Source organism: Mirounga angustirostris, unplaced genomic scaffold (assembly GCF_029215605.1).
Source record: "Mirounga angustirostris isolate CCGP_5_RB_7025 unplaced genomic scaffold, mMirAng1.0.hap1 SCAF_2, whole genome shotgun sequence".
Lineage (NCBI taxonomy): Eukaryota > Metazoa > Chordata > Mammalia > Carnivora > Phocidae > Mirounga > Mirounga angustirostris.
The window spans coordinates 99,565,376-99,591,338 of NW_026991710.1; the positions used below are offsets into that span (position 1 = coordinate 99,565,376).

The following is a 25,963-nucleotide window of genomic DNA, read 5'->3' on the forward strand; positions in this document are numbered from 1 at the left end:
ACCACAGCCAACTGGGCAAGCACTCCAAGCCCCCAAGCTTCAACTGCAATTCCACCACAGCCAGTGAGCACACAAAGCCCACAAAGGGTACAACTCTTGAATGTCTGGAGTAGGGGATAATCTCATGACCACGGGGATTACACTTCTGGGCCCATGAGTTATAGCAGTATAGGCTTACCTCAAGAAGCAAGAAAAATCCCAAATAAGCAAATAATCTTCCACCTAAAGGAGCTAGAAAAAGAAGAATAAACAAAGCTCAAAGCCAGTAGAAGGAAGAAAATAATAAAGACTGAAGGAGAAATTAATGAAATAAAGAGTAAAATAAACAAACAATAGAAGAGATCAATGAAACCAGGAGCTGGTTCTTTGAAAAAATTAACAAAATTGATGAACTTTTGGTCAGACTTGTTAAAAAAAAAAAAAAAAGGAGGGAGGGAGAGAGAGAAAACAAATAAAATCAGAAGTGAAAATATGAAAACAAAGTAATGATTATGAAGCTGGATGAAAACTCCAAAAACGAGATAGAAAATATAAGAAAGAACCAAACAAAAGTCATAGAACTGAAGAATATAATAACTGAACTGAAAAATACACTAGAAGGGCTCAACAGAAGACTGAATGAAGCAGAAGAACAGATCAGCAAACTCAAAGACAAAAACAACAGAACTTACCCTGACAGAGCAGCAAAAACAAAAAGGAATTTCAAAAAGTAAAGACAGCTTAAGTGGCAAATGGAACATCATGAAGCAGAATATCATCCACATTATAGAGATCTTAGAAGGAGAAGAAAAAGAAAGTGACAGGAAACTTTTTGAAGAAATAATGACTGATAATTTTGCTAATCTGAGAAAGGAAACAAACATGTAGGTCCAGAAAGCCCAGGGAGATAGCCACACCAACTCACATTATAATTAAAATGCCAAAAGTTAAAGAGAGAATCTTAAAAACAGCAACAGAAAAATAATGTGTTATGTACAAAGGAAATCCTATAAAGCTATCCCCAGAGTTTTCAGCAGAAACTCTGCAGGCCAGAAGACAGTGGCATAAAGTATTCAAAGTTCGAAAGGAAAAAACTTCCAACCAAGAATACTCTACCTGGCAAGGTTATCATTCAGAATAGAAGGAGAGATAAAGCATTTTCCAGATAAGCAAAAGCAAAGGAGTTCATCACCACTAAACCAGACCTAAAAGGAATGTTAAAGGGACTTCTTTAAGCTGAAAAGAAAGGGCACTAATTAATAACAAGAAAACATATGAAAGTAAAAATCTCACTAAAAAAGGTAAATATTTAGTAAAAACAGTGGATTAACCATTTATAAAGTTAATATGAAGGTTAAAAGACAAAAGTAATAAAATTAAATAATTAGGAATACATAAAGGATGTGAAATTTGACATCAAGAACATAAAAAAAACATAACAGTACTGTTTTTTAACACCATATTTATACCAACGGATAAATCATCCAGACAGAAAGTAGAAATCATGTAGACAGAAAGTCTATAAGGGAACATAGGTTTATACAACACATTACACCAGATGTACTTAATAGATAAATACAGAACCTTTCATCGAAAAGCAGATAAATACACATTCTTCTCAGGTGCACATAGAATATTCCCCAGGATAGATCCCATGTTAGGCCACAAAGCAAGTCTCAAAAAATTCAGAAAGATTTCAATCATATCAAGCATCTTTCCCAACCACTAGAAAAAGAAAAAAAAAAACAAAAACGGAAGAAAAAATGACACCTAAAGCTAGTAGAAGAAAGGAAATAATAAAGATCAGAATGGAAGTCAGTGAAATAGAGGCTGAGAAGGTTCTTATAAATAAAATCAGAAAGAGGAGAAGTTAAAACTGATACCACAGAAATGCAAACCATCATACAACTACAAAAAGAATTACATGTCAAAAAATTGGATAATCTAGAAGACATAGATAAATTCCCATAAATAAACTTTTAAAAAAGACCAAATCATGAATAAAAAATCTAAATAGACCAATTACAGTAAGAAGACTGAATCGGTAATCAAAACTTCTCAACAAACAAAAATCCAGGACAAGATGGGATCACTGGTGAATTCTACCAAACATTCAAAGATTTAAGACCTAGCATTCTCAAACTCTTCCAAAAGAAATTGAAGAGGAGGGAATGCTTCCAAACCCATTTATAAAGACAATATTACCCTGATACCCAAACTAGACAAAGACACCACAAAAAAAAGAAGAGGAGGCAGTGTAGGAAGAGGAGAGAAAAAAAAATTATGAGCCAATATAACAGAAAAAAATAGATGCAGAAATCCTCAACAAAATATTAGCAAACCGAATTCAAGAACACATTAAGATCATATACCATGATCAAGTGGATTTATTCCAGAGATGCAAGGATGGTTTCAATATTCACAAATCAATCAACATGATAAACCACATTAACAAAATGAAAGATAAAAATTATATGCTCATCTCAAAGAGATGAAGAAAAAGCATTTGACAAAATTCAACATTCACTTATGATAAAAATTCTAAACAAAGTAGGTATAGAGGGAATGTAGCTCAACATAATAAAGCCCATATATAACTAGTCCACAGCTAATATCAAACTCAGTGATGAAAAGCTGAAAGTTTTCCCTTAAAATCAGGAACAAGACAAGGATGTCTACTCTCTCTGCTTTTATCCAACATAATATTGGAAGTCCTAGCCAAAGCAATTTAGTAAGAAAGAGAACTAAAAGGCATCCAGATTGAAAGGAAGAAGTAAATCTGTCCTTATTTGCAGATGAAAGATACTATATATAGAAAATCCCAAAGACTTCACCAGGAAAGCTGTTAGAACTAATAAATGAATTCAATAAAGTTTCAAGATACAACATTAACACACAAAATTCCACTGCATTTTCACACACTAATAAGATTAACTATAAGAAAGAGAAATCAAGAAAACAATCCCATTTACAATTGCATCGAGAAGAATGTAATTCCTAGGAGTAAATTTAACCAAAGAGGTAAAGGCCTGTACTCGGAAACTATAACAAATTGATGAAAAAAGCTGAAGACACAAAAAAATGGAAAGATATGCCATGCTCATGGATTGGAAGAATTAATACTGTTAAAATGTCCATACTACCCAAAGCAATCTACAGGTTCAATAAAATCCCTACCAAAATTCCAATGGCATTTTTCACAGAAGGAGAAACAATAACTCTAAAATTTTATGGAACTACAGACTACAAATAGCCAAAGCAATCTGGATAAAGAAGAACAAAGTTAGAGGTATCACATTCCCAAATTTCAAATTATACTACAAAGCTATATCATAACAATATGATATTAACAAAACAATAGACACATAGATCAATGGAACAGAATAGACAGCCCAGAAATAAAGCCATGCATATATGGTCAATTAATTTATGATAGGGGAGGCAAGCATATACAATGGGGAAAGAACATTCTGTTCAATCAATAGTAGTGGGAAAACTGGACAGCCACATACAAAAGGATGAAATTAAACTGCTATCTTACCCAATATTCAAAAATTAATTTAAAATGGATTGAAGACTTGATGTAAGACCTGAAACCATAAAACTCCTAAAAGAAAACATAAGCAGTAAGCTCCTTGACATCGGTCTTAGCAATGTTTTTTGGATCTGGCTCCAAAGACAAGGGCAACAAAAGCAAAAATAAACAAATAGGACTACATCAAACTAAAGAACATCTGCACAGCAAAGAAAACCATCAACAAAATGAACAACCTACTGAATGGGGGAAGATATATGCAAGTCATATATCTGATAAAAGGTTAATATTCAAAATATATAATAAACACATACAACTCAATAACAACAACAACAACAATAAAAAAAACCCATTAAAAAATAGGCAAAGGATGTAAATAGACATTTTTCCAAAGAAGACATATAGATGGCCAACAGGAAAAGATGCTCAACATCACTAATCATCAGGGAAATGCAAATCAAAGTCACAGTGAGATATTACCTCACACCTATCAGAATAGCTATCATCAGAATGACAAGAAATAACGAGTGTTGGCAAGGATGTAGGGAAAAAAAAAAAAACCCATACACTGTTGGTGTGAATGTAAACTGGTGCAACCAGTATGGAAAACAGTACTAAATTTCTTCAAAAAATTAAAAACTACCATATTATCCAGCAATTCCACGGATGGGTATCTATCCAAAGTAAACAAAACACTAATTAAAAAAAAATATACGCACCCCTACATTCATTGCATGATTATTTACAATAGTCAAGATATGGAAACAATCTAAGTGTCCATCGATAGATAAATATATAAAGAACATGAAGTACATGTGTATACAATGGAATATTATTCAGCCACAGAAAAGAATGAAATCTTGTCATTTGTGACAACATGGATGGACCTTGAGGGTATTAGGCTAATGAGATAAGTGAAACAGAGAAAGATGAATACTTCATAATTTCACTTATTAAGTGGAAGCCAAAAAAAAAAAAAAAAATAGACAACTTACTACCAAATAGAACAAAACAAAATCCAGATTCACAGACAGAGAACTGAGTGGTGGTTGCCAAAAGGTGAGGGGGTTAAGGGGGTGATATGGGTAAAGGGAATCAAGAGACACAAATTTCCAGTTATAAAATGAATAGGTGATGGGGATATAATGTACAGTATAAAGAATACAGTCAATAATATAGTATTAACTTTGTACAATGACAGATGGTAGACTTACTGTGGTAATCAGATTACAATGTATACAAACGTTAAATCACTATTTGTATACACTAAACTAATAATACTGTATGCCATTTATACTTCAATAAAACCTTTCTAAAATATCAATAATCAATTATTTATCACATCATAAATACATCTTAATATGCATTATTTAGATGTTGAATGTCTTTGGACAAATATTCTGAATTCAACTCAAACATTATTTATTATCAACACAGAGTAGATAAATAAAACTAATACATTCTGAAACAAGAACCAGAGTAAAGGTAAAGCATAGGAAATGCAAACAGAAATTAAGAAAACTAAGAGACCATAACTTGGAGTCCTATCAGAAAAGAGGAAGGGGTAGAGCACCTGGCTGACTCAGTCAGTAGAGCATGGTGACTCTTAATCTCAGGTTATGAGTTCAATACCCACATTGGGTGTAGAGTTTAGTTAAAAATAAAATTAAAAATTTAAAGAAAAGAAGAAGGGAAAGTTAGGTCACGCTGACTGAAAGCAAATGCCAAGTTGTCTTAGGTATGACTAATGCAGAGAAAAGGATAAAAATCTAGAAAAGCTGAGGTCATGGGTAGAGAACTCTGAATGACAGGGTAACATGCATATGCTATAACTTTCATAGGCATTGGAAATCTACTCATAATATTAGAGTACAAGAGTGATAGAGTTGCACTGTGGAACAATTTATCTAGGAGGATGGGTAAGTGGAAAGTGAAAAGTAATAAGAATTTGATTAGATGGGTATTAAAGTAATGAAGATGAGCAATAATCAGGATATAGGATGGTAAAGGAATGAGGGTGATGAGCCAATGTAGAGGGTAGCATCTTTAAGAATTGGCTTCTAGGGGTACCTGGGTAGCTCAGTCAGTTGGGCTTCCAACTCTTGATTTCAGCTCCGGTCATAATCTCAGGGTTGTGAGATCAAGCCCCAAGTCAGGCTCCGCACTGGGGATGGAGCCTGCTTAAGATTCTCTCTCTCCCTCTTCCTTTGTCCCTTCCCCTGCTCACTCTCTTTCTCTCTCTCAAAATAAATAAATAAATACATAAATACATAAAAATTAAAATAATTTAAAAAAAGAACTGGCTTCTAATTTTAAAAAGGGTCTAAGACTAAAGAAACAGACAGGAATAAATATATGCTCTCATTAACAAAAAGAAGAAACTCCAAAAGAGAGGTTATCTGGGGCATAAAGAATAAAAAGGTCATTCTGGGACATGCTAAATTCATTAGGTCAAAAAGATATACAATTATGTATCAAATAAAGAAAAATAAATGTGAGTCTGAAGCCTGGGTTAAAGAAAGAAATCATTTGGGATTTGCTGGTATAGAGTTGATGGCAGAAGTCATGGATGTAGCTGATGCAGAGAACCTAGAAGAGGTCCATAGCCAACGCATCCAGGATAACTTCCTGAGGGAGGAGAGATGAAAGTGTCCAGAGAAATTGGTGGAACACCTAGCCAATTATACATCAAAGATGAAGAGAATTTCAAAAAAGCTACCATGAACAAGAGTGTCAAATTTTAGAGAAAAAAGGAAAAGAAGAAAAGAGTTTGTAATTAGTACAACACTGGGAAACACTAGATGACACTTTGCTTATAAGAACAGTTTCAACAGAGGATGGAAAACAGGAAATAAGGCCAGGTGGGGTTATGGCCTGAGTGAGGGGGTAGAACGTATAAGCAAAATCGTCCTCTAGTTAGTCCACATGTACAGCATGTCCAGATATACAAAAACCTCTAAAAAAAAAAACAACAATTAGAAATCAAAAACAAATCAGCAAAGACAGTAATAATAATATGAATAAGGTTTTACCTTCTTGTGATTCTTGTAAACATTTCTGTGGGCAAATCCCTTTCCACAAAGCTTGCATTTGTAAGGCTTATCTTCGCTGTGTATTACTTTGTGGGCGCCCACTTGATCAAGCCTCTTGAAAGATTTATTACAAATCTCACAATTATAGGGTCGTTTTTCTGTGAAAAATGAGTGCAGACAATCTCACATCTATATAAAAGTAAAGGACAAAAACGGAAATAGCCTTACCTTATATTACTTCTTATGGATAAGTCAACTAAAACATGATTGAAACAACTGAGAAAAAAATCTACTTTCCAATCCATTTCTGTTAGATACATGAGCCTATTCACAAAAGAAATGTAAGCTAGTTCTTTTATAGACCTATACTGTAAACTACGTGTATAAAGCAGCTTAGATGTAAGGATGAAATTTAAATTCAAGGAAAAAGTCCTACTTCCAGATGAAAAATCTGCTTATAGGTGTGAGTTTAAACCAGGGTCACAACCCCGAATGCCAAGAGTGGCCTGACAGTGATAAAAGTAAATGACAGACCTGCCTCCTACTCGAACAAGTGGACCCCATATGGGCACAGCTTCAATTCTCAGCAGAAACAACACACCTAGGTTATTGTATAAAATCCATATTTATGCAATGTTCATGTAATGTTGACCACTAGATTTAAAAAATACTGCTTGTTTCAAACAAAGCATATCTGAACAGTCCACCAGTGTTTGATCTCCTATTTCCATTTGTCAAAATATCTATATCTGTCGCCAAGCAAAGTGGATATTCAAAAACATTCTGACTTCAGTGGCCTCCAATGATAGATGTTCTAAACTCTAGAAGGAGACTTCATAAAGCAAAATTTATTCTCAGACCTTATTTTTGAAAAATCTGTTTAACAGCCCTATTACTCAAACTTGCCTAAAATGAAACTACAGCTTTAAAAACTTGTATTCTCAAAATGTATTTATAAATTTCTCACTAATATTTATTAGTACCTTAGTTAGAATGTGAAAGTATCTAGAAAGGTAGAAATTCTAATTGCTGAATCCCTCCTAAAAGTCAGACATTATTATGCTAGCACAATACATAATGATCTCATTTAAACTTCACAGTAATTTTGAAAGGTAAGATACCTTTTCACAGATAAAGAACAGAATCTAAGGCTCAAAGAGGAGTAGATTACAAGTTAAATGGTGACTCTGAAGATCTTTGATATCATTTAGTCCAATCACCTTGGCTTTATAAATAAACAGGTCTAGAGAGGCTAAGTAACTTGTTCAAAATCACATGACTAATTAATGGCCAAACTAGAACTAAGAGCCAGGCTTCCTGATTACTACTCTCAGAGCTCCTAAAAATGACAATGTGCATCTTTCATAGTGATTTCAATATAAATGGAAAAATATATACTTTACCTGAGTGAGTGATCATGTGACGTTTTAGCTGGTTAGCTGAAATAAATTTCTTCATACATTCTTGACAATCAAATATCTCATGAATCTGCAAAGGTTAAGTGGACAGTTAAGTCAACTGTCAAAGCCAAATAAATTAGAGCAAAAGTAAAAGTATAAACATGTAGACAGCTGCTACTGCAATATCTATGTATTCAGTCCTAATTTGTTCACACTGTCTTATATAAATTGAAAATGCAGTGAACATGTTACCTAGTAAAATCTTATCATTAAAAGAAAACACAAGATTGGAAGGATGCCTGGGTGGCTCAGTCGGTTAAGCGGCTGCCTTTGGCTCAGGTCATGATCCCAGGGTCCTGGGATGGAGCCTCACGTCAGGCTCCCTGCTCAGCGGGGAGTCTGCTTCCTCCTCTCACTCTCCCTCCCCACTCTAGCTCTCTCTCTCAAACAAATAAATAAAATTTAAAAAGGAAAGAAAATACAAGATTGCAGCACAGTATTTAAATATGTGATACAGCTGACTATTTAGGGAATATTAAATTTCTACACTCTGTAAAAAGTTATACCTAATTTACATTAATTCTTTGTTACGCACAAATTTAGATTTGAAAATATGTAATCTATAGGTAATAAGATCTCCTTTACAGTAGTCAAACTATTTTAAATTTAAATGTATATACTACAGAACAAAGCATTAATTACCATGAAAGGCAAGAAGATGTATGATTCTGAAAAACATTTAGCTCACAGTGAAATTCTTACATGATAGGAAGATCACAACAAAAAGAAAAGCTCAAAAACCGTAAGAAGAAGAGGAGGAGCATAACCTTAGCAAACAACTGGCTAAATAATTATTACAACTAGATATTAAGTTTAGCTCTTTCCCTTCCAGACACTAACTCAAAGAAATTGAATAGGTGGTATGAAAAGTAGAAGTCCAGTTTATGATCAGAAACAATGCACAAAGTTCTAAGAGGAATGTACTACAAGAAGGCTTATATTAGAAATGTTGATCAACCCAATAAACAAGAGCATCACGTTGTTTTGCCAAAGATTCAAAAATGGTGAAGTTAGGTTTTGGTTTCAACCTCGTGAAAGGTAGAGCTCACAATACTAAACACCAGACAAGCAAAGGCCCTCCCTTGGAAAGCCAGATACTATGCTTATCCTTGCAGAATAACTAGGGCCACTGCAGAGAGAAGTCAAGGCAGAGGACCATGAACTGGTACAGCAGTGAGTAAAGAGGGGCTTGGGTTGTATTCTGGTGAACGGCTCCCTTGATCTAAGTGGCCATAGAAGAACTCAAGACCGAGAGAGTGAAAAGCGGGAAAGGCAGGGAAACAAAAGCTAGGAAAGTTAACAGATCCCAGGTCTGCAGTCTGTGCCTTAATTCTATGCCCAACCCCATGGCAGGTCTGAGGCTGCCTAGCCACCTTCTGCTTCTGTCAGACCTGATTCTGTCAGACCCTGATGAGTAAACTCCTCTGAGAAAAGCAGAGAAAAGGTAGATAAACAAGGGAGAAGCAGAATGGTGTCATTCCACTAGAGTCTGACTTACATCTCTGCTTCCATACAGTGCCACCTCATCTCAATCAGTGAATACATGGAGTCCAAAGAGTTCTATGACTCCTCAGAAAACAAGGGGGGAGTCTGCACAAGTACTCAGAAAGCAAGTAGTACGCAGTACAGAAGAAAAACTTTCAGCCTGAGCCATTTTAAAGACAGCCTCTTCAATCATCCAAGACCCTCACCGTGGCTTTGGTCGAACAACTATGTTTAAGGAGCAATGATATTATGCGTAATATTTATTTAAAGATAGTATGAAGACATTTATATTCTTAAACTCTGTGTTTCTGTAATATATGCCTTTTATAATAACAATATGTTTTATACTAACAATATACCCTTAAAAAGATGATATGCCTTCTGAACCATACATAAATGAAAACATATTTAGTTTATTTTAATTTTAATATGAAATTTATATTAACATATTAAATTTCTAAAATTATTCAACCAAATATAAAACGTTAACTGTTAAAAAAACTACTGCAGCATAGTACCTATACTTGTTCACTTAACTCTAGTGGCTCCTGAAACATGAATTATTTTTGAAGGTTCAATTGAATTGATTTTCCATAATTACAAAATAGAATTTTCACTGTACATGAAAGCATTTTTGAGTTGAATACCTTACTTACAGTGGAAAATTCAGGCCCAAGCTATTTTTAAAAATCCGAAAAAAGCATGATAAAACAATCAGATTTCAGATGAAAATGACAGGTAAAACCATTTATCTATGCCTAATGCTAAGTAAAGCACAATTTTCAAAATGTCCAGCTTACTAATTGATATGGAGGGTAATAACTTACAACTTGAAGTCCCTAATTAGATCATTTTCAAGAAGGACCATAATATGTCTTATTGTAACATAGGATAGTATATAGTAATGTAAGATACCACTCTAGACTGTAATGTAATTTGGCATATTCATAAAGCACCCTCTACTGGCAAGGGTAAATACTGCAACCAAACTCTACTAGACATTCAACATATCCAACTAACCGTAAGAATAGAGTCAAAATTGGGAGTCAGTAAAAGCTGCCTATGGATTCAGAAAGGCTAAGTTAGAGGAGCTATGCTATAATGAAGGAAGTGCTGCATTGAGCTAATAGGTTATGAGCATTTTGCAGAGATAACTTCGGTGCTGTGTTCTACCATCACCAGGTAGTATTTAGATCTGCCAAGATATTCCTTCGGGAAAAGGTTCTTATATTATGAAAAATAAATAAATAAATAAATGGAAAATAGAACGTTTTTCAGAAATATGCCCCACAACCAGCTTTCCTGAAACATTTTATTTGGTAAAATGTTTAACTTGGTAAAATACCTTAAACTTCAACTTCTTACGATTTAGAGACCAGAAATACATACAAGTACAAAGATATTTAAAAAACATCTATTCAATTGGATTTAATCTTTCTTTTAATAATTTTTTTTTATGTTGAGTTAGCCAACATAAAATACATCATTAGTTTTTGACGTAGTGTTCAACGATTCATTTGTTCTGTATAACACCCAGCGCTCATCACAACGTGTGCCCTCCTTAATACCCATCACCCGGTTACAATCTTTTTGTCTCAGACTAGGTTCTTCTTCAGAAGCAATGCCAGTGAAGTGAGCAGTACAAGTACTAAAATTGGAATGATACAGTGAAGATTAGCATGGTCCGTGCACAAGAATTACATACAAATTCTTCAAGTGTTCTATATTTTTTAAACAATCTTATAAGAAAACCATTTGGAAACTAGAAAAAAAAAGTTTCATGGCACTTAGAGGAAAAAATTAAAAGGCATGAATCAGTTCCAAGTCACATGTAATAAAACAGAGAACAGAGACCCAATGTTACATGGAGTGTTAGGGACAGAAGATGACACCCACTGTCCTCACTCTCCGTCCACTGCTTGTTCCACTATTTCTCCCTGAGGATCACAATCACCCAACATATAAAATATAACCTCAGACATCTTTGCCATCTAACTATCTCATGTGTTTGTAGATTAATCCATGGCACGTGGTTAGAGCCACCAGACTGAATATCATATGAATTTTAAAGTCTGTCAGGTTATTTTGGAATATATCAATATACAAATAAAAAGATAAATTAATTTTGTAAACCACAAGAAAAGTAAAATTTTACGTTCACTAGTACCATCTCTTCTCTTGTTCGATATTAAATTACTAAAAGAAAATATTATATGCTCCTAGATATTCTGACAAAAAAGATGTGAAATTTAAAAATAATCATTCATCTTTGTTATTACAATATAAGGTGATATTATATAATATGAATTTTTCTAGATTTTGCTATAATAAGAACAAAAATTGAAATTCTACTTTAGTTCTATTCTATTGTAAATTCTATTAACTAGTGCTGCTACTGTTGTTAGGGTTAATAACTACTGAGTATTTTTCAGGTTAAATTTCCACATTAAAATAGTAACAACTTAGTAAGCTTTATGCTTATTACAAAATGTATTAAAATTATTTTCTGTAAATATAATCATTTGTTCCTGCCAACAACACTTTGACATACTTGTACCTTATTTTTAGTTCTTCAAAATAATGGAGCTCTTGTCTTTGTTTTGCCAGACTTAACCATAATATGCATCCATTTTTAATAGCTAAGTGCCACTGCACAGCACATTATAAATACACAAAACTGTTAAGTTTTCATCAAATATATGGTATTTGAGGGTGAGGTGTTGCAGTGAAAGGCTCAGTTAGATGTAACACTTTGCAATGGAGAAATATTTCTACTAATTCTGAGTGATAAACAATTCAAATATGTTTTTGCAAGACCTTACTTTTCTGCATATCAGTCTTGTATTTTAGAATATGTTAGCATATAAATTATCCACAAAGCTCTGTCTGTATACATATAAAAATCAACTAAAAATTTTTGTGGCAGACACTATAAATGACTAAAAGATCTTATACTCTGATGAGCATTAATCTTTATCTTACTGACCTTTCTATGTTCCTGCAGGCTTGATGCTGAAGAACACTTTTTATTGCACACTGAACATATGAGCTTTTTCTTAGGATCTCCTAAAATGAAAATAAAATGCCAACATGATTTAAATGAGAGTATTAGGAGGAGCATCAGATACAATGTTTCTAAGTGATATATTTCTAAACACGTATTTCTTAACTTAGAATTCCAAAACTTTCAGTGTTATAGTTATATCCATTAAACTGCATTTTAAACCCTTTCTTTTTAAATTTGAAAAATATTCAGCATGATATACCATTTCTAAATAAATAAAATAGGTCTTTCACCTTTCCATAAGCTAGTGTAAAATTTTTAAAAAGCACACTTACATGAAAAATTTTACTTGAAATTAATCAAATGTGTTTATAAAAAATTAGATTTATTAACTCAAGCTGATTTTGCTACTTGCTTTAAATTTTAACAGAATATTTCATTTAATATTATATATTATTAATATATCATTTTTATATATAAATATATAAGTATTACATAAATATTTAATAACTCATTCTGGGTTTTTTAAGATGGAATTCATAGATTACTCTTTCCATCATGAGATTCCTGCAAAATCTATGAACATATACTTCCTCATATTACTATTAAAAAACAAAAAATCAGGTACAATAAAACATTATATTGACATTCATATTAATATACAAAACAAGCCCAATTTTGTCTTCCTACATAGTTATCATAATAGCTCATTTCGTATTTCAAATTTCAGAGTGGTTATAGAAATGAAGACTCAATAAAACATTTTTCAAATATGATGTAATAATAGCATCATCTGCACTACCATAAATAACTGGAGTGTTTTTTTTCAATTTTTAATTAATTAATTTCAAATATACAAAAAGTAAACAAATAATATGAGGAACCACCATGTATCCATCACCTGGCCCCAACAATGACAAATCCATAGCTATTCCTGCCTTAACCTCAACCCCATCTCCTCCATTTATTTATTATTTTGAGAACAATCCAAAACAAGTTAAAAAAAAAGTTTTCCAAAATTATTTTATCATAGGACTGTGTTTATGAAAGAAAAACACTTTTAGAAAAAGAAAAATATGAATTTTTGTCTTATCCTTCAAGTTACTTATTTCATATAATGCACTGCTTTTAGCATGCTGAATATTAGAGCCAAGAAAATTTTTTCTTAGTGATTGACAAGTAATTTGGCTACTGAAGGAGAAAATTCTCCCAAACAAAATAAGTATCTCTGTACATATAGACTGAATACAGGAGGGGCCACTGAGAAAGAATATTCCTTCTTTTCAGCTCCCACTAGCAGGCATTTCCCTCCTTCAATCCATAAACTTTTATTGCTCGATCTTATCCCTCATACCAGCTGCTCCTTGAGACTAGCCCCTAACGTTTCTGAACAGGTAGGTCAGAGCCTGAGGGAAAGAACAGAAAGAAGGGAGACATTCCCAACCACACCTCTTACTTTAGCTTCCTCTTCCTGCCACTGTCCCTCCAGCTGGAATCATAGGCAGTATACCATACCCCCATCCCTACTCTTCAACCTCTCCTCTCCTCCTCATGTCTTCTATTCATCATCCTAGGACTGAAACCCTAGCTCTTCTGAGAAAAAAAAATATATTTTAAAAGGTTATGACAATTTGCCTGAGAGTACAGACAAATGTTATCTCCCATAAATACAAAACCTCTTGGTTTTAGTACCCACAGAATCTAAACAAAAGAAAAAAATGGAAGTGGGTTAAGAAAGTCCAGCCCCTTCACTTTCTCTGTTTCCTCTTGGGTAACTGTGAAGGTCCTTACCACTCTACCAGCTTCCCTAGGCTGAAGGACAACAGCACATACAAAGCCATAACTAGACTTTATACTATTTTAGTTTTGCTATATTCAGTTAAGTTTGATTTTTTACTTTCAGATTCAACTTTCAAAAAATTCTGGAACACATTATTTATGATGGTAGGAGATATATGAGAAATTAATACAGCTGTACTGAATACACAGTCACCTAAGTACTGTGAGTTTCAGGACAATGTGGCTTAAGTATGCTTCCAAGCATTCTACAATCAAGCGTGTGAACACTGCTTTGCTATGCTATTCTGAATGTGGAATACTCTTTCTCCAAATGTGTGTATCTCATAGAAGAAAGGGGAGAAGCAAAAGAGGGGCTATGAATGAGAGACCGATTGTGTACCGATCCCAACAAAAGGTACATATAGTAACCTCTGACTAATATAGTATGCTCCATATTTCGTATGTTTCCACAACATAGAAATATAAAAAAATTCCTCTTATAAATTATTTCCTACAAAGTCAACATGATTTCCAGAATCAGTAATATTACAATATCCAAGGCCAATTACAAGAAGCCTCAAAGAAATTATGCTTATCGCACAGCCTGAAGACCACATGCCCAATAACAAGAATGCAAGTTTCCAGAGTTTCAGTATGCATCTGCTTTTTTACTTAGTTCAGCAAAGTTAACTTTAAAAATGACATGAAAGATTTGTTGTAATACATTGCAGACAAAGATGGAGAAAATTAAGAACAGCATTTTAAACATAACAGCTTAAAAAAAAAAAAAACTACGAAGACAGGTCTATCAAAAAGTTATGCTTGCCTTTTGTAAGCATAGGGAAGGCCCAGTATAATGAATTCAGAAAAATGCCATCTTCCCTAAATCAGCCATATATTCTTCAAAAGGAAAAAAAGAAGTTAGAATACTGTAAAGTCCTGTTGATATCATCCTGAAGCTATATTTTCCAAGGCCATACTTTCTACCACCTAGAGCTTTCATTTAGAGCTCAAACTTAATCTGAGGCCCAGAGATGCCAAGTGGGAGCCAGTAGTCACACTCATATCGCTTCCATATAACTTTAACATTAAAGGAGATACTTTTTGGACAATGAACAAAGAGAGGATATGGCAGCTGAGTAGTGATTATCCTGTTCTCATGCATGTGAGAATAAACAAGACAGGAGAAGAGAAATCCACTTTCCCAATACCCAGAAAGACATCTTTCCACACATTTCCCAGAAGCCAAGGGCAAATGTAAACACATGAGAAAAGTATAGATACAGGCGGCTGTGAGGAGTTCCACGAACATCGGCCTCCTTTAAGGAAAAGACACTGAGGAAGTGAAAAGTTAACTCTGACAATACAGCCATCTGTTCAACTCAGTGCAAGAGATTCAATCCCTAAGCCAAAATACATTTACCATGTGCTAAACAGATACGATCTAAGTGACAGTCAAATGTTGTATTTGTTTTACTGTTTAGCTGGCCATTAGAAGGTATTCAAATAGTATCTGCTCTATTAATCCAAATACATTCAATTCCCATGTCAAAATGCAGTAAGTAATTTTCTCCAATACAGAAGAAATATAAATTTAAAAAATGGAATTTTACTGTAAAAATATTAAGGCACAAGAGCATCATGTAACAGTTTTAAAATATATCTCCGTAAAGAGAAATTTTGTATTTCACCTTTAAATTGTTATTTAAAAATACTAATTCTTAATACACCTGCCTACCAAGCTCCAGGAGGTTCTAGCTTAGGTTTCCAGCTAAGATTACTTTAGACATAGGAAAAACAACAAACACTGCTGAATCAACTTGCAAAAGAAATAGTGTTCGGTGAAAGAAAAAAGTCCACTGTCAGAGCTCCACATCTGTATGAGTCCAATGGAAAAGCAAGCTCTCTCCTCGAGAGCAAGAATTAAAAACAGATCACTGCAGCCCAGGGAGAGGAGGCCCCTTTAGAAACGACCCTGCAGGGACTTCTCACCAGCATGGACGTTTTCCTGGTGTCTTCTGAGGGCATCCCTGCTCTTCAGCCTCTTCCCACAGCTGTCGGCCTTGCACACAAACCTGGCATCTCCCCGGCAGGTCTCCTGGTGCTGCTCAAAACTGCAAGACAACCAGGCAAGGGGAAAAGGGAGAAGAGATGGTGAAGCCATACCTAAATAATTCTTACATCGTGGCAAGCTTTTGCAATGCAAGCTCTCTAGCCGAGTTTCTGGGTCGTTTCATGCATTACCTGGGCAGGAAAAAGGAAAGTACTTAAATTCCCACAGCAGCCTTGTGATACTAAGTCACTACAAAGCGTGGAAAGCAGCATGCTAAAAATGACCCACAATTAGATAACAGCCATCTGAGAACTCAGAAACACAACCTCGATGCTGAACTGAAGGAAGAACTGCAAACAGAGCACTGAAAACTTCGTGAAGAAACCTTCAGACTGCTTTTGGCCGTGCACTGAAGAACACTGAGGGGAAATAGAAAAAAAAGAAACAAAAAGAAATAAAAACTGGAAGCATAAGACAAAAACTTAAGAAAATCTCTCTACTTTAAATAAAATCATGTTTGTGATCTCTGTTTTCATTCTGTCTTTTGCCCTTTAAAATTTTTAGTAGTACCTAATTTAACTGTAAGACCCAGCTCAGCAAAAGTATCTTTGGTGTAGATTCAATAAAAGCTGACTAGACTGCAGTTTTAAAGTCTATTCACTAAAAAGTATACAGCCCTTGCTTTTTTTTCAAAAGCCTATAACAGAATTTCTAAATGTTTACTCTCTTGCTATTATAAAAGTTTTTTTTAAGTTTAAGTTTTGAGCAGAAATTTTTCATCTCAAATTTTGTAAGTGAAGTGGATTCATATATATGAAAATTGTCTTAATATAAAATATAGCACGTTTCAGAATTTTACTTTAATGAGTAAAAAATGAAATATTAAGTTTCTTAAAGATTTCTTGCTCATATACAAGGTGACATTCTTAAAATAAAAATATATGTATCTATCTTCTCACTTTTAATAATGAGTGTAAAATATTTAAGTAAAAAGATAACTTTATATGCTTGTTAATATAAAGTCAAATAATAAAGGGTGCAGAGCAATGTGTGGGATCATTTAATTCATCTTAATGTCATATCCTATACCTATTCATCATTAAATTGTTCCTTCTAAATTGTTATGAAATAAACAGTGCTTCTTTTCTAAAATGTCCCTGTTTTCTTTATACTCTCAACTCTCTCCATTTCTTAAACTTTTCTTTTACTGATTTCAGAGGGAATATCAAATGTAGACAACTGAAACTTGATTTGCGACCTCAGAGCACTAACTAAATTATGCATAACTGAATTTCAGCTTAGTAAACCAATGAGCTTGATATTTAATGGCAAGTAATTAAATGGACAGACTTATTAGCATAAACAATGCTCATTTGTTGAAGGTAAATAATCAGAATGTTTCAAAATCAACATATTATACTAAGAAAAGATAAGTTAATGACAATGACAACATAGAATGTTTACTATCTTCCTCCCATCCTATCTCTGTCACACACACACACATGCACACATGCACAAGTTAAAAACTGTAAAACAAATCAAATAGAATAGTTAAAAAAGTGTTAGCTTATAATTTTAGATATTCTTTGCTGTACGCACTGTCTTTGCAAAGCCTGTTTAACTGGGAATTTCTTCCCACAGTTCTTGCACTTAAATTCTTTCTCCTCCGTAGGTTTCTGGTGCAATGTCTGAAGATGCTCAGCAAGAATTTCCTCACTGGTAAAACTCGAGTCACACTGGGGACAAGCATAGTCCTCTTTACGGCCAAGGCAATCTGCACATTTACAAGGAAACAGATTTAGAAGACAAAAATTAAGAGCCAAGAACTGCTCAGTTTTATCTTCATTTTAAAATCAAAATTAATTCTGTTTAATAGTATCAGAAGAGTAAACGCTTATTATCTCTATGAGTATTAATAATGTTGTCCACGAAAAATAATAGGAAGTGTTACTAGAGAGAAATACATTGTCTTTTAATTCCTTTCTCTTGTTTCAGCAAATTAATACAAAATCAAAACCAATTTTTAATTTATCCTATAATGTTCACTTTTCACATCAAAGAGTTATTACAAACGTTGAATGAGAAAGCAAAAGTTTTCCCTGAAATGGGTCATCCTGAGTTCACTGAGTGCACAAAGAGAAAAAAATCCAACCAAGGCAAACTATGTGGAATCACCAAGGGGAATCTCACATATATGTGAAAAAGACCAAGGTCAAAAAAACAGCACTCATTACGGCAGGTGCATTGAGGCTCCATTGCGTCTCTGGCTTAACAGTCCCTATGGATGGTCACAGCTCCACCCAAATTTCTCAAAGTACGCTACCTACATTACAGATTTTTTCTGATTATTAAATAAGATGAAATTTAGAAAATTTAGAAAATATGAAGAAAATAAAAATGACCAATAATCCCATAAGGAAGAGACAACCACTTAATAATATATTCTCAAGTCTGATTTGTCTTTTGTCCATTCACATTTTATGCACAGTCTAAGAATAACTACATTTATGATCATACTTTTTATGCAATTTCATCTGTTGCTCTTTTTTTTTCCATTTAACATTTTCTCTATTAAAAAAAATAAGGGTCCATATTTATTTAACTAAACTCCCCATTGTTTGACATTTGAGTGGATTATTTGTTTCTTTTGTGTTGTGGGTTTGTTATTCAGTGTTTTGGGTTTTTATTGGGGGGGTTGGTTTTATTAAATAAAAACGGATTTCTAAAGTAAAAATAGCAATAATGTTAATAATGTAAGTACCTGGTACATATGTTTTAAAAATCTATTTAAGTTTCTGTTGATTATTTTTACAAAAGTAAATCTGATCGAAGTGAATTTGATATTTGTTAACTAAAGAAAAATCAGGGTGATAATAGATAAGCAGGAGACTCATTTTTAAGCTAAAATAGTGGACACAATAATAACATGCCTGGGGGGAGTGGGGTGGTGACATTAAAAAAATAAAAAAATAAATACAAAAAGTACATCATAGGGAATGCAGTCAGTAATACTGTAATTCACATAAATAAATAAATACCCCTCAAAAAGAAAACACAGAATAATACAGAAATAATCCCCATCACCCAAAGTCTGAAATGCAAAACAGCAAAATGCATATTTGAAAGATAGAACAGAAAACCTGTCCTCATTTTCCCCTTAAATAATCCAACTAAAATAAAGAAACAGAAGCATAAGCTGGCAATGCTCGGAATGCTTATACTTTCTCAGCCAGTAACGTACAGTTAGAATAGGAAATCCCTATGAGAGACTTTACTACTATGGTGACTAAAGAAGCTAGTGTCACTTCTGAAATGGCTTTGCTAATAAACAAAATGAAAAACTACCCTATAGTAAATTTCAGCCTATTACAAAATGGGAATACTTATAACATCATTCATATTTCTTTCAAACCCCATCAGGAGTAAAACACAACATAACAGAAACAAGTTCCACTAATAATCGATTATTCCCCAGCAGATGGCAAACAAGCGACATCTCCGGATTGCAGGACTGCTCTAAGCAGGTCAGACCTACAGCCAACACACTGTTTTGGGCTACCCAACTGAAACAACCTAACAGTCCTGCAGGCCTCTACAATCAGAACAGAAAGAGATTTCCAGAAGCTCCAGATTCTCTAAGGATCTCTAACAAGAGGGAGGCCCAGCATCCAGCAGCGCCCTCTGGACACCTCTGCACTCGCCCTTCCCCTTGTGCAGATGAGAACGTAACGTTTCCAAGAGTTAGTGACTTGCTCGGTTCCAAGACTGACTAGGTGGCAGATCCAGGGCTGGAGTATAAAATTCCTCATCGCTCGCCACCCCACCGTACCAGGGATAGCAGCGCGAGCCAGGAGCCAGGAGCTGGCGCTGACCTTGGCAGTCCTACAGGGTACATCTACCACCCACACCCAGCATTCTCCTCCTGCTGGAAGAAAGGTGGGCTTACAGCTGGATAGCCTCTGACAGTCGTTTTGACCACAACTATTTTGACAACCCCCTATGATAATGCAACTATAATTCACCCGCAGTTCAAACTGTATTTCTCCTACAACTTCCCTTCTCTCAGATCACCAGTTAGAGGCAATACCTTTTCTGCCAGCTGTTGATTGTCCTTTAGAATTTTTAACTCCCCCTTCTTGGACCATTGTCATAATTTGCTGTTCTTCCTCATCGGCCTCCATGTCACTGTCCAGGTAGCCAATCAGCAGCTCTGTATCTGTTTCTATATCTTCAATTGCCAAATAGAAAATGTTTTCTCCTTCCTGAGACAAAATTAAAAAATATGCTGTTGTATGACAAATATATCTCAATGATTTAAAAAATGTTGAACCATTCATTTGTTTCTAATAGTAATGAAGAAATCATTTTAAGATACATTGAGTCCCATGTGCCCATTAAAAGTTACTATTCATTTGTTTGTTTTTTTATAGCTCCCACTGATCTAGATACTGAAAAAGAAAACTGACAATATTCAGTCACCTGGCAAATAAAATACAAATATATATATTACAGATAGTGACCTTTATATATATCAAATGAAAGGCTAGTTATTTATATTTCTAAAAGTGAATTTCACATTGTTAATTTGCCTAATGCAGTAAGACCTTGTGGAGGCCCGTAAATGCAATAAAAAGAAATTTGTTAAGTAATGGTGTCATTTCTGGACCCAGAGAACAGTGTGCTATCAGTGACCTAATTACAATTAATATCAAATCCAAAACTGGAAGAAAAAAAAGCTTTCAAGTTATAACAAAAGTCAAAGGAATAGCAAACGGACCCTAAAAGAATTTCCAAAAACCTGGACCAAAAATAGAAAAAAGACCAGGCACCTGAGAGGTTCAAAGAATTGACTGAATCATCATGTGTACCTAAATTCCACTAAAATGACAGAAGAACAAAGAAGAAAGGAAGTTCCGCTATCAACACATTAAAATTTTTTTTGGAAAATTCTGGAAGATTAGAAATCAGCATTGAAATGATAGATAACTACTGCAGAAGAAATTTCAACCCATTACAGACACAAGAAAAATGTTACAAAGAAGAACCTACTTCCCAAGGAAACCCCAGAGAAACTTCACACTTGGAATGAACTGGTACAAAAAGCCCCTCTGGGCCTTCGGCCAATCACCAGGGAGGCCAGAACTGGGGCTGCTTAGCTCGCTGTCCCCAGGAGAAACACCCAGAATTGCTGTCTTTTACATAGTTGAGGATTTGTTCCGGGAGGGCTCCTAGTTTGGCTGCTGAGGATAAAAAGAAGCAAAGCATAGCCTGAATTTATTGAACCTTGGTGGTAGGCAAGGGGAGGGAAGGACAAGGACAATAAGCTCCACCAAGGAGTGAAATTCAATAAGGGAGAGAACACAGAACAAAGCCTTCTCTCCATTGGCATTATCACCACACTCTTGCTAAGGAGGAAGAGACAGAGGAGGAGGGGGAATAGGTAAGGTGAGTGGGAGAAGGGAGAGGGGAGGAAGAGGGACATGTAACGTATCTATGTGTGCGTGTAGATATGTATACACAAGCAGAACCCTTGTGAAAAGTTGGCAAAATATGCATCAAACTGTTATACAGTTATCGTTTGGGGGCTGGGAGGAAAAGTAGTCTATATTCAATACTGTTTTAGGGTTTTTTGGTTTGTTTTTTACAATGAACAGAATCTTTGTAATTTTTAAAACAATATACATTAGAAAATTCCATGCAAGAGACAGAAATGATGATCATATTTGTCATTTCTGGTCAAGAAAGGCTTTATGCAAAAGTTCAAAGCATTGAACAAATCTAACCATCAGTTACAGTTAATTAAAGGATGTTTCTATAATATTTAGAGCATCCTTGAAAGTTTTTTGAATTTCAAACCTCCAGAAAATATACCAAGTTATTTCTAATTAAGAACACAGTCAACTTCTACACAATTGTTACTCTTTGTGCAACAAAAATAAACAAAACACAACTTAGACACTCAGCAAAGGAGCGGTCTCTTTTTAAATTAACTCAGAAGTGGTATTTTCCAGGGTTTGGAAACCACTTGCCAAGAGTTACCCAAAACAACAAAGGACTCACCTAATGAAGATTTCAGAATACAATCATAAATCTTAGCGCTTATCTGATCAATATCCAAGAAATTTAATTGAAACGTCTTTCCAGAATATTAATCATCAATTTTGTGATGGCCTTCATAGCACCAAGAAAAGATACTAATTTTTAATTTTAAAGCATGATAACATTAACTTAAACTGCAATCATAAGACATAGCATGCCTATTTAGGGACTCCATAATAAAAAATTAATATACCAGTTAAAACCTCAATTTAATAAAAGTAATAGCATTATAGCCACCAAGGGCCAACTACATGTTTTGTCTGTATGCCAATATATGGTACGAAGAGGAATGTCATTACAGGTATTACTCCAATCTATTTATTTAATAGAAATATATAGATACCTTTCGACATGTAATTCCTACCACTACCCAGACCAAGAGTCTCTTCCTTTCATTTGCTACCACAGTAGTTTTAAGAAGTATCCTCTTAAATTGCTTCCTTCCCTACACTTAACTAATTTAATCAATAACAACTCTTCATTATATTGTTCTCCTTCAAAACTTCCCATTGCCAGAACCTGCCAGATTCCTAATCTCTGGAGCTCTCTTGAGCTCTTGGGGCAATATTCCTCACCTGTAGGCTCACCCCCAGGCCCAATTCTGTGACCTTTGGCAAGAAGGATTTAAAGGGTGTTGACCCAAAGTCCTGGGACTCAGCATCAACTCCCTGTTGTCGTTAGCCTGGCTCTGACTTTCTGTTCCAGCTTTGATGATTGTTCTAATATTTTGATTCTGAAATTTACTTCTTATTATAGCCATCATTTCTGGTCATTGGCTTTGTGGCTTATTCCCCTGAACACAGTTCCCTCCATAAGAAAATCACTCTTTATATTTACATGTTAGGATTTAGCACCTTCCTGGACTCTGCCTGGGGTCTGGGGTCCTGCTTTTGGTTCCTGTTATGGGCTCCTGGCGATTTTCCTGAAAATGCTTGAGCTGGGGGCACCGGGTGGCTCAGACAGTTGAGCATCAGACTCTTGGGTTTCCACTCAGGTCACAATCTGGGGGTCTGGGATTGAGCCCCCAGGTCAGGCTTTGCGCTCAGCATAGTCTGCTTGTCCCTTTCCCTCCTCCTCTGCTCCTCTCCCTGCTCATGCTCGCTCTCTCAAATAAATAAATAAAATCTTTAAAAAAAATGCTTTGGCTGAAAGAAGGCTGTTCAACATGATGATCTGTTCAAAAGCAAATATTCCTTTTTTTTTTTTTTAAGATTTATTTATTTATTTTAGAGGGAGGGAGAGAGAGAGCGCGCAGTAGCACAAGTTGGGGGAGGAGCAGAGGGTGGGGGAGGGGGGATCTTCAAGCAGACTCCTCGCTGAGCTCACAGCCCCACAGGAGCAGGAGCTGCTCTCACAACCTGAGATCATGACATGAGCCGAAACCAAGAGTCCCACACTTTACGAATTGAGCCACCCAGGCGCCCCAAAAGCAAATATTCCTCAGCCAGTGGTTTTCATTGTGTTGGTAATCAGGATACAACATAGAGTGAATGGTTTTACAACTGTTACCCATCTCTGACATTACTGTCCATCATTCTGAATTTGTTGTCTTGTTTCATTTTGCTTTATTTGTATATCATTTTCAGCTAATTATTTCTACTGCAAGGTGTTTGTAGCATCAAAAAGCTGCAGTAGCATAAATACCCAGCAAAAGAAGTTGAAATAAATTAAATGCCTAGCAATTGGTTTTAAAATTTACCAGATGTAATTTTATAAGAAAAAAATATGTCATATATATGTATATATATATATGCATACCAATGTGCCCCACAAAAAAAAGATACCAACAAGCATGTTAACAGAGCTTATTTCTAAGTAGAGGTAATTTTAAGTATTTTGCAGTCTTCTTCTGCTAGTTCATACCTTACAATTTTTCTAGAATTAACGGGGGTTATTTTGCAGTAAAATAAAACATAAAAAATAAACAGACCTGGTTCTTGATATCCGGAAGTTGTACCGCATAGTGACTAAACAGCACAGGCTTTGGACTGGCCAGGGTTCAAAGTCTCTTTCTGCGGGTGATTGCCTGTGTAACTGTGCAAACAGCTTAATCTCTCAAACCACCAGTTTCTTCATTTGCAAGATGAAGAAAATAACAGTGCTTATCTCACAGGCTGGTGGTAAGGATTAAAAGTGAGAATATCTTGGGGCGCCTGGGTGGCTCAGTCGTTAAGCGTCTGCCTTCAGCTCAGGTCATGGTCCCGGGGTCCTGGGATTGAGCCCCGCATCGGGCTCCCTGCTCGGCGGGAAGCCTGCTTCTCCCTCTCCCCCTGCTTGTGTTCCCTCTCGCTGTGTCTCTCTCTGTCAAATGAATAAATAAAATCTTAAAAAAAAAAAGAATATATATTTGTGGGGCGCCTGGGTGTCTCGGTTAAGCGTCTGCCTTTGGCTCAAGTCATGATCCCGGGGTCCTGGGATCCAGCCCCACATCGGGCTCCCTACTCTGCGGGAAGACTGCTTCTCCCTCTTCCATTCCCCCCTGCTTGTGTTCCCTCTCTCGCTGTCTCTCTCTCTGTGTCAAAATAAATAAATAAAATCTTTAAAAAAAAAAAAAAAGTGAGAATATCTGTAAAATCTGGTAAAGTGACTGGCATATGGTAAGCATTCACGAATGGTAACTACTGCTATTATTATTATTGTTGTTGTTGTTATTATCATGATATAAAACTTGAAAACCAGTGAATAAAATATTCCTTTTTTTCAAAATTTATTTCAACCCAAATGCCACATAAAGTTGCTAAGACAATGATAAAATATTCCTTTTTTTCAAAATTTATTTCAACCCAAATGCCACATAAAGTTGCTAAGACAATGATAAAATATTCCTTTTTTTCAAAATTTATTTCAACCCAAATGCCACATAAAGTTGCTAAGACAATGCTGCTTTCGACTGAATTTCATTTGGTCAAATTGCTCTCGGACAAAATATAATCCAATTTCACTGACTGCCTACCAGAGCTCTGAATTGCTTTGGATTTCTGGTTGTCACGCTCTGTTCTCTTGTTAACATACTAATGCGTCACTCTGGTTTGGACCTCCGATCTCAGTCACTTGTCTGAACTATTCCTAACGTGACCAGCCATCTGCTTTGCTTTCAACTGAGGGGTTTCCCAGGACACAGGGCTTTCACAGCTAAAACTGAAAGAGTCCTGGGCAAACCAGGACAGTTGGTCACCGTACCTACACCCATCATGTTCTCCAAAACCACATTCTAAACTCTACTTAAGATTTCCTACCAATAATACTGACGGGTCCATCCCCCAATCTCCAGCCCCCGCTCAGGGTTTTCAACATATAGAACCAGTCATATCCCCAAATATGCCTCCAAAGGCTTATCAAATAGACTCCCATAATCTGAACCCACTTTTCTCTCATCTTCAACTATCCTTCAAACGAACCTGCCTCCTATTCTTCAGTCCAACTGGTATACTTCCTCTCAGAAAACATTGGCCTCATTCCTGCCTTAGTATAATTGCAAAGATGCCACCTGGCCTCCCTGTTACAACTCCTCAGCATCATCTGAGCCACAGCTCATTT

General features: G+C 35.2%; 1 protein-coding gene and 1 non-coding gene across 6 annotated transcripts in view; one reads left to right on the forward strand and one right to left on the reverse strand.

Moving 5' to 3' along the window:
* PRDM5 (PR/SET domain 5) overlaps window positions 1-25,963 on the reverse strand; it is a 203,333-nt gene that overhangs the window by 103,770 nt on the left and 73,600 nt on the right. For 4 of the 5 annotated variants that reach the window (XR_010409521.1, XM_045880501.3, XM_064584998.1 and 1 more), the window contains exons 4-10: window positions 20,415-20,589; window positions 17,927-18,101; window positions 16,654-16,746; window positions 16,267-16,388; window positions 12,478-12,557; window positions 7,950-8,034; window positions 6,547-6,704 (exon numbers count right to left, since the gene is read on the reverse strand). Coding sequence is in view for 4 of the 5 variants with exons in the window: in XM_045880501.3 (XP_045736457.1) it covers window positions 6,547-6,704; window positions 7,950-8,034; window positions 12,478-12,557; window positions 16,267-16,388; window positions 16,654-16,746; window positions 17,927-18,101; window positions 20,415-20,589 (888 nt within the window). In the remaining variant the exon portion in view is untranslated. The remainder of the gene's footprint in view (window positions 1-6,546; window positions 6,705-7,949; window positions 8,035-12,477; window positions 12,558-16,266; window positions 16,389-16,653; window positions 16,747-17,926; window positions 18,102-20,414; window positions 20,590-25,963) is intronic. The other variant, XM_045880502.3, reaches the window with a different exon arrangement.
* Window positions 11,119-11,222, forward strand: LOC123849120 (U6 spliceosomal RNA). The gene has a single exon (XR_006791958.1). It is a non-coding gene; the product is annotated as a U6 spliceosomal RNA (small nuclear RNA).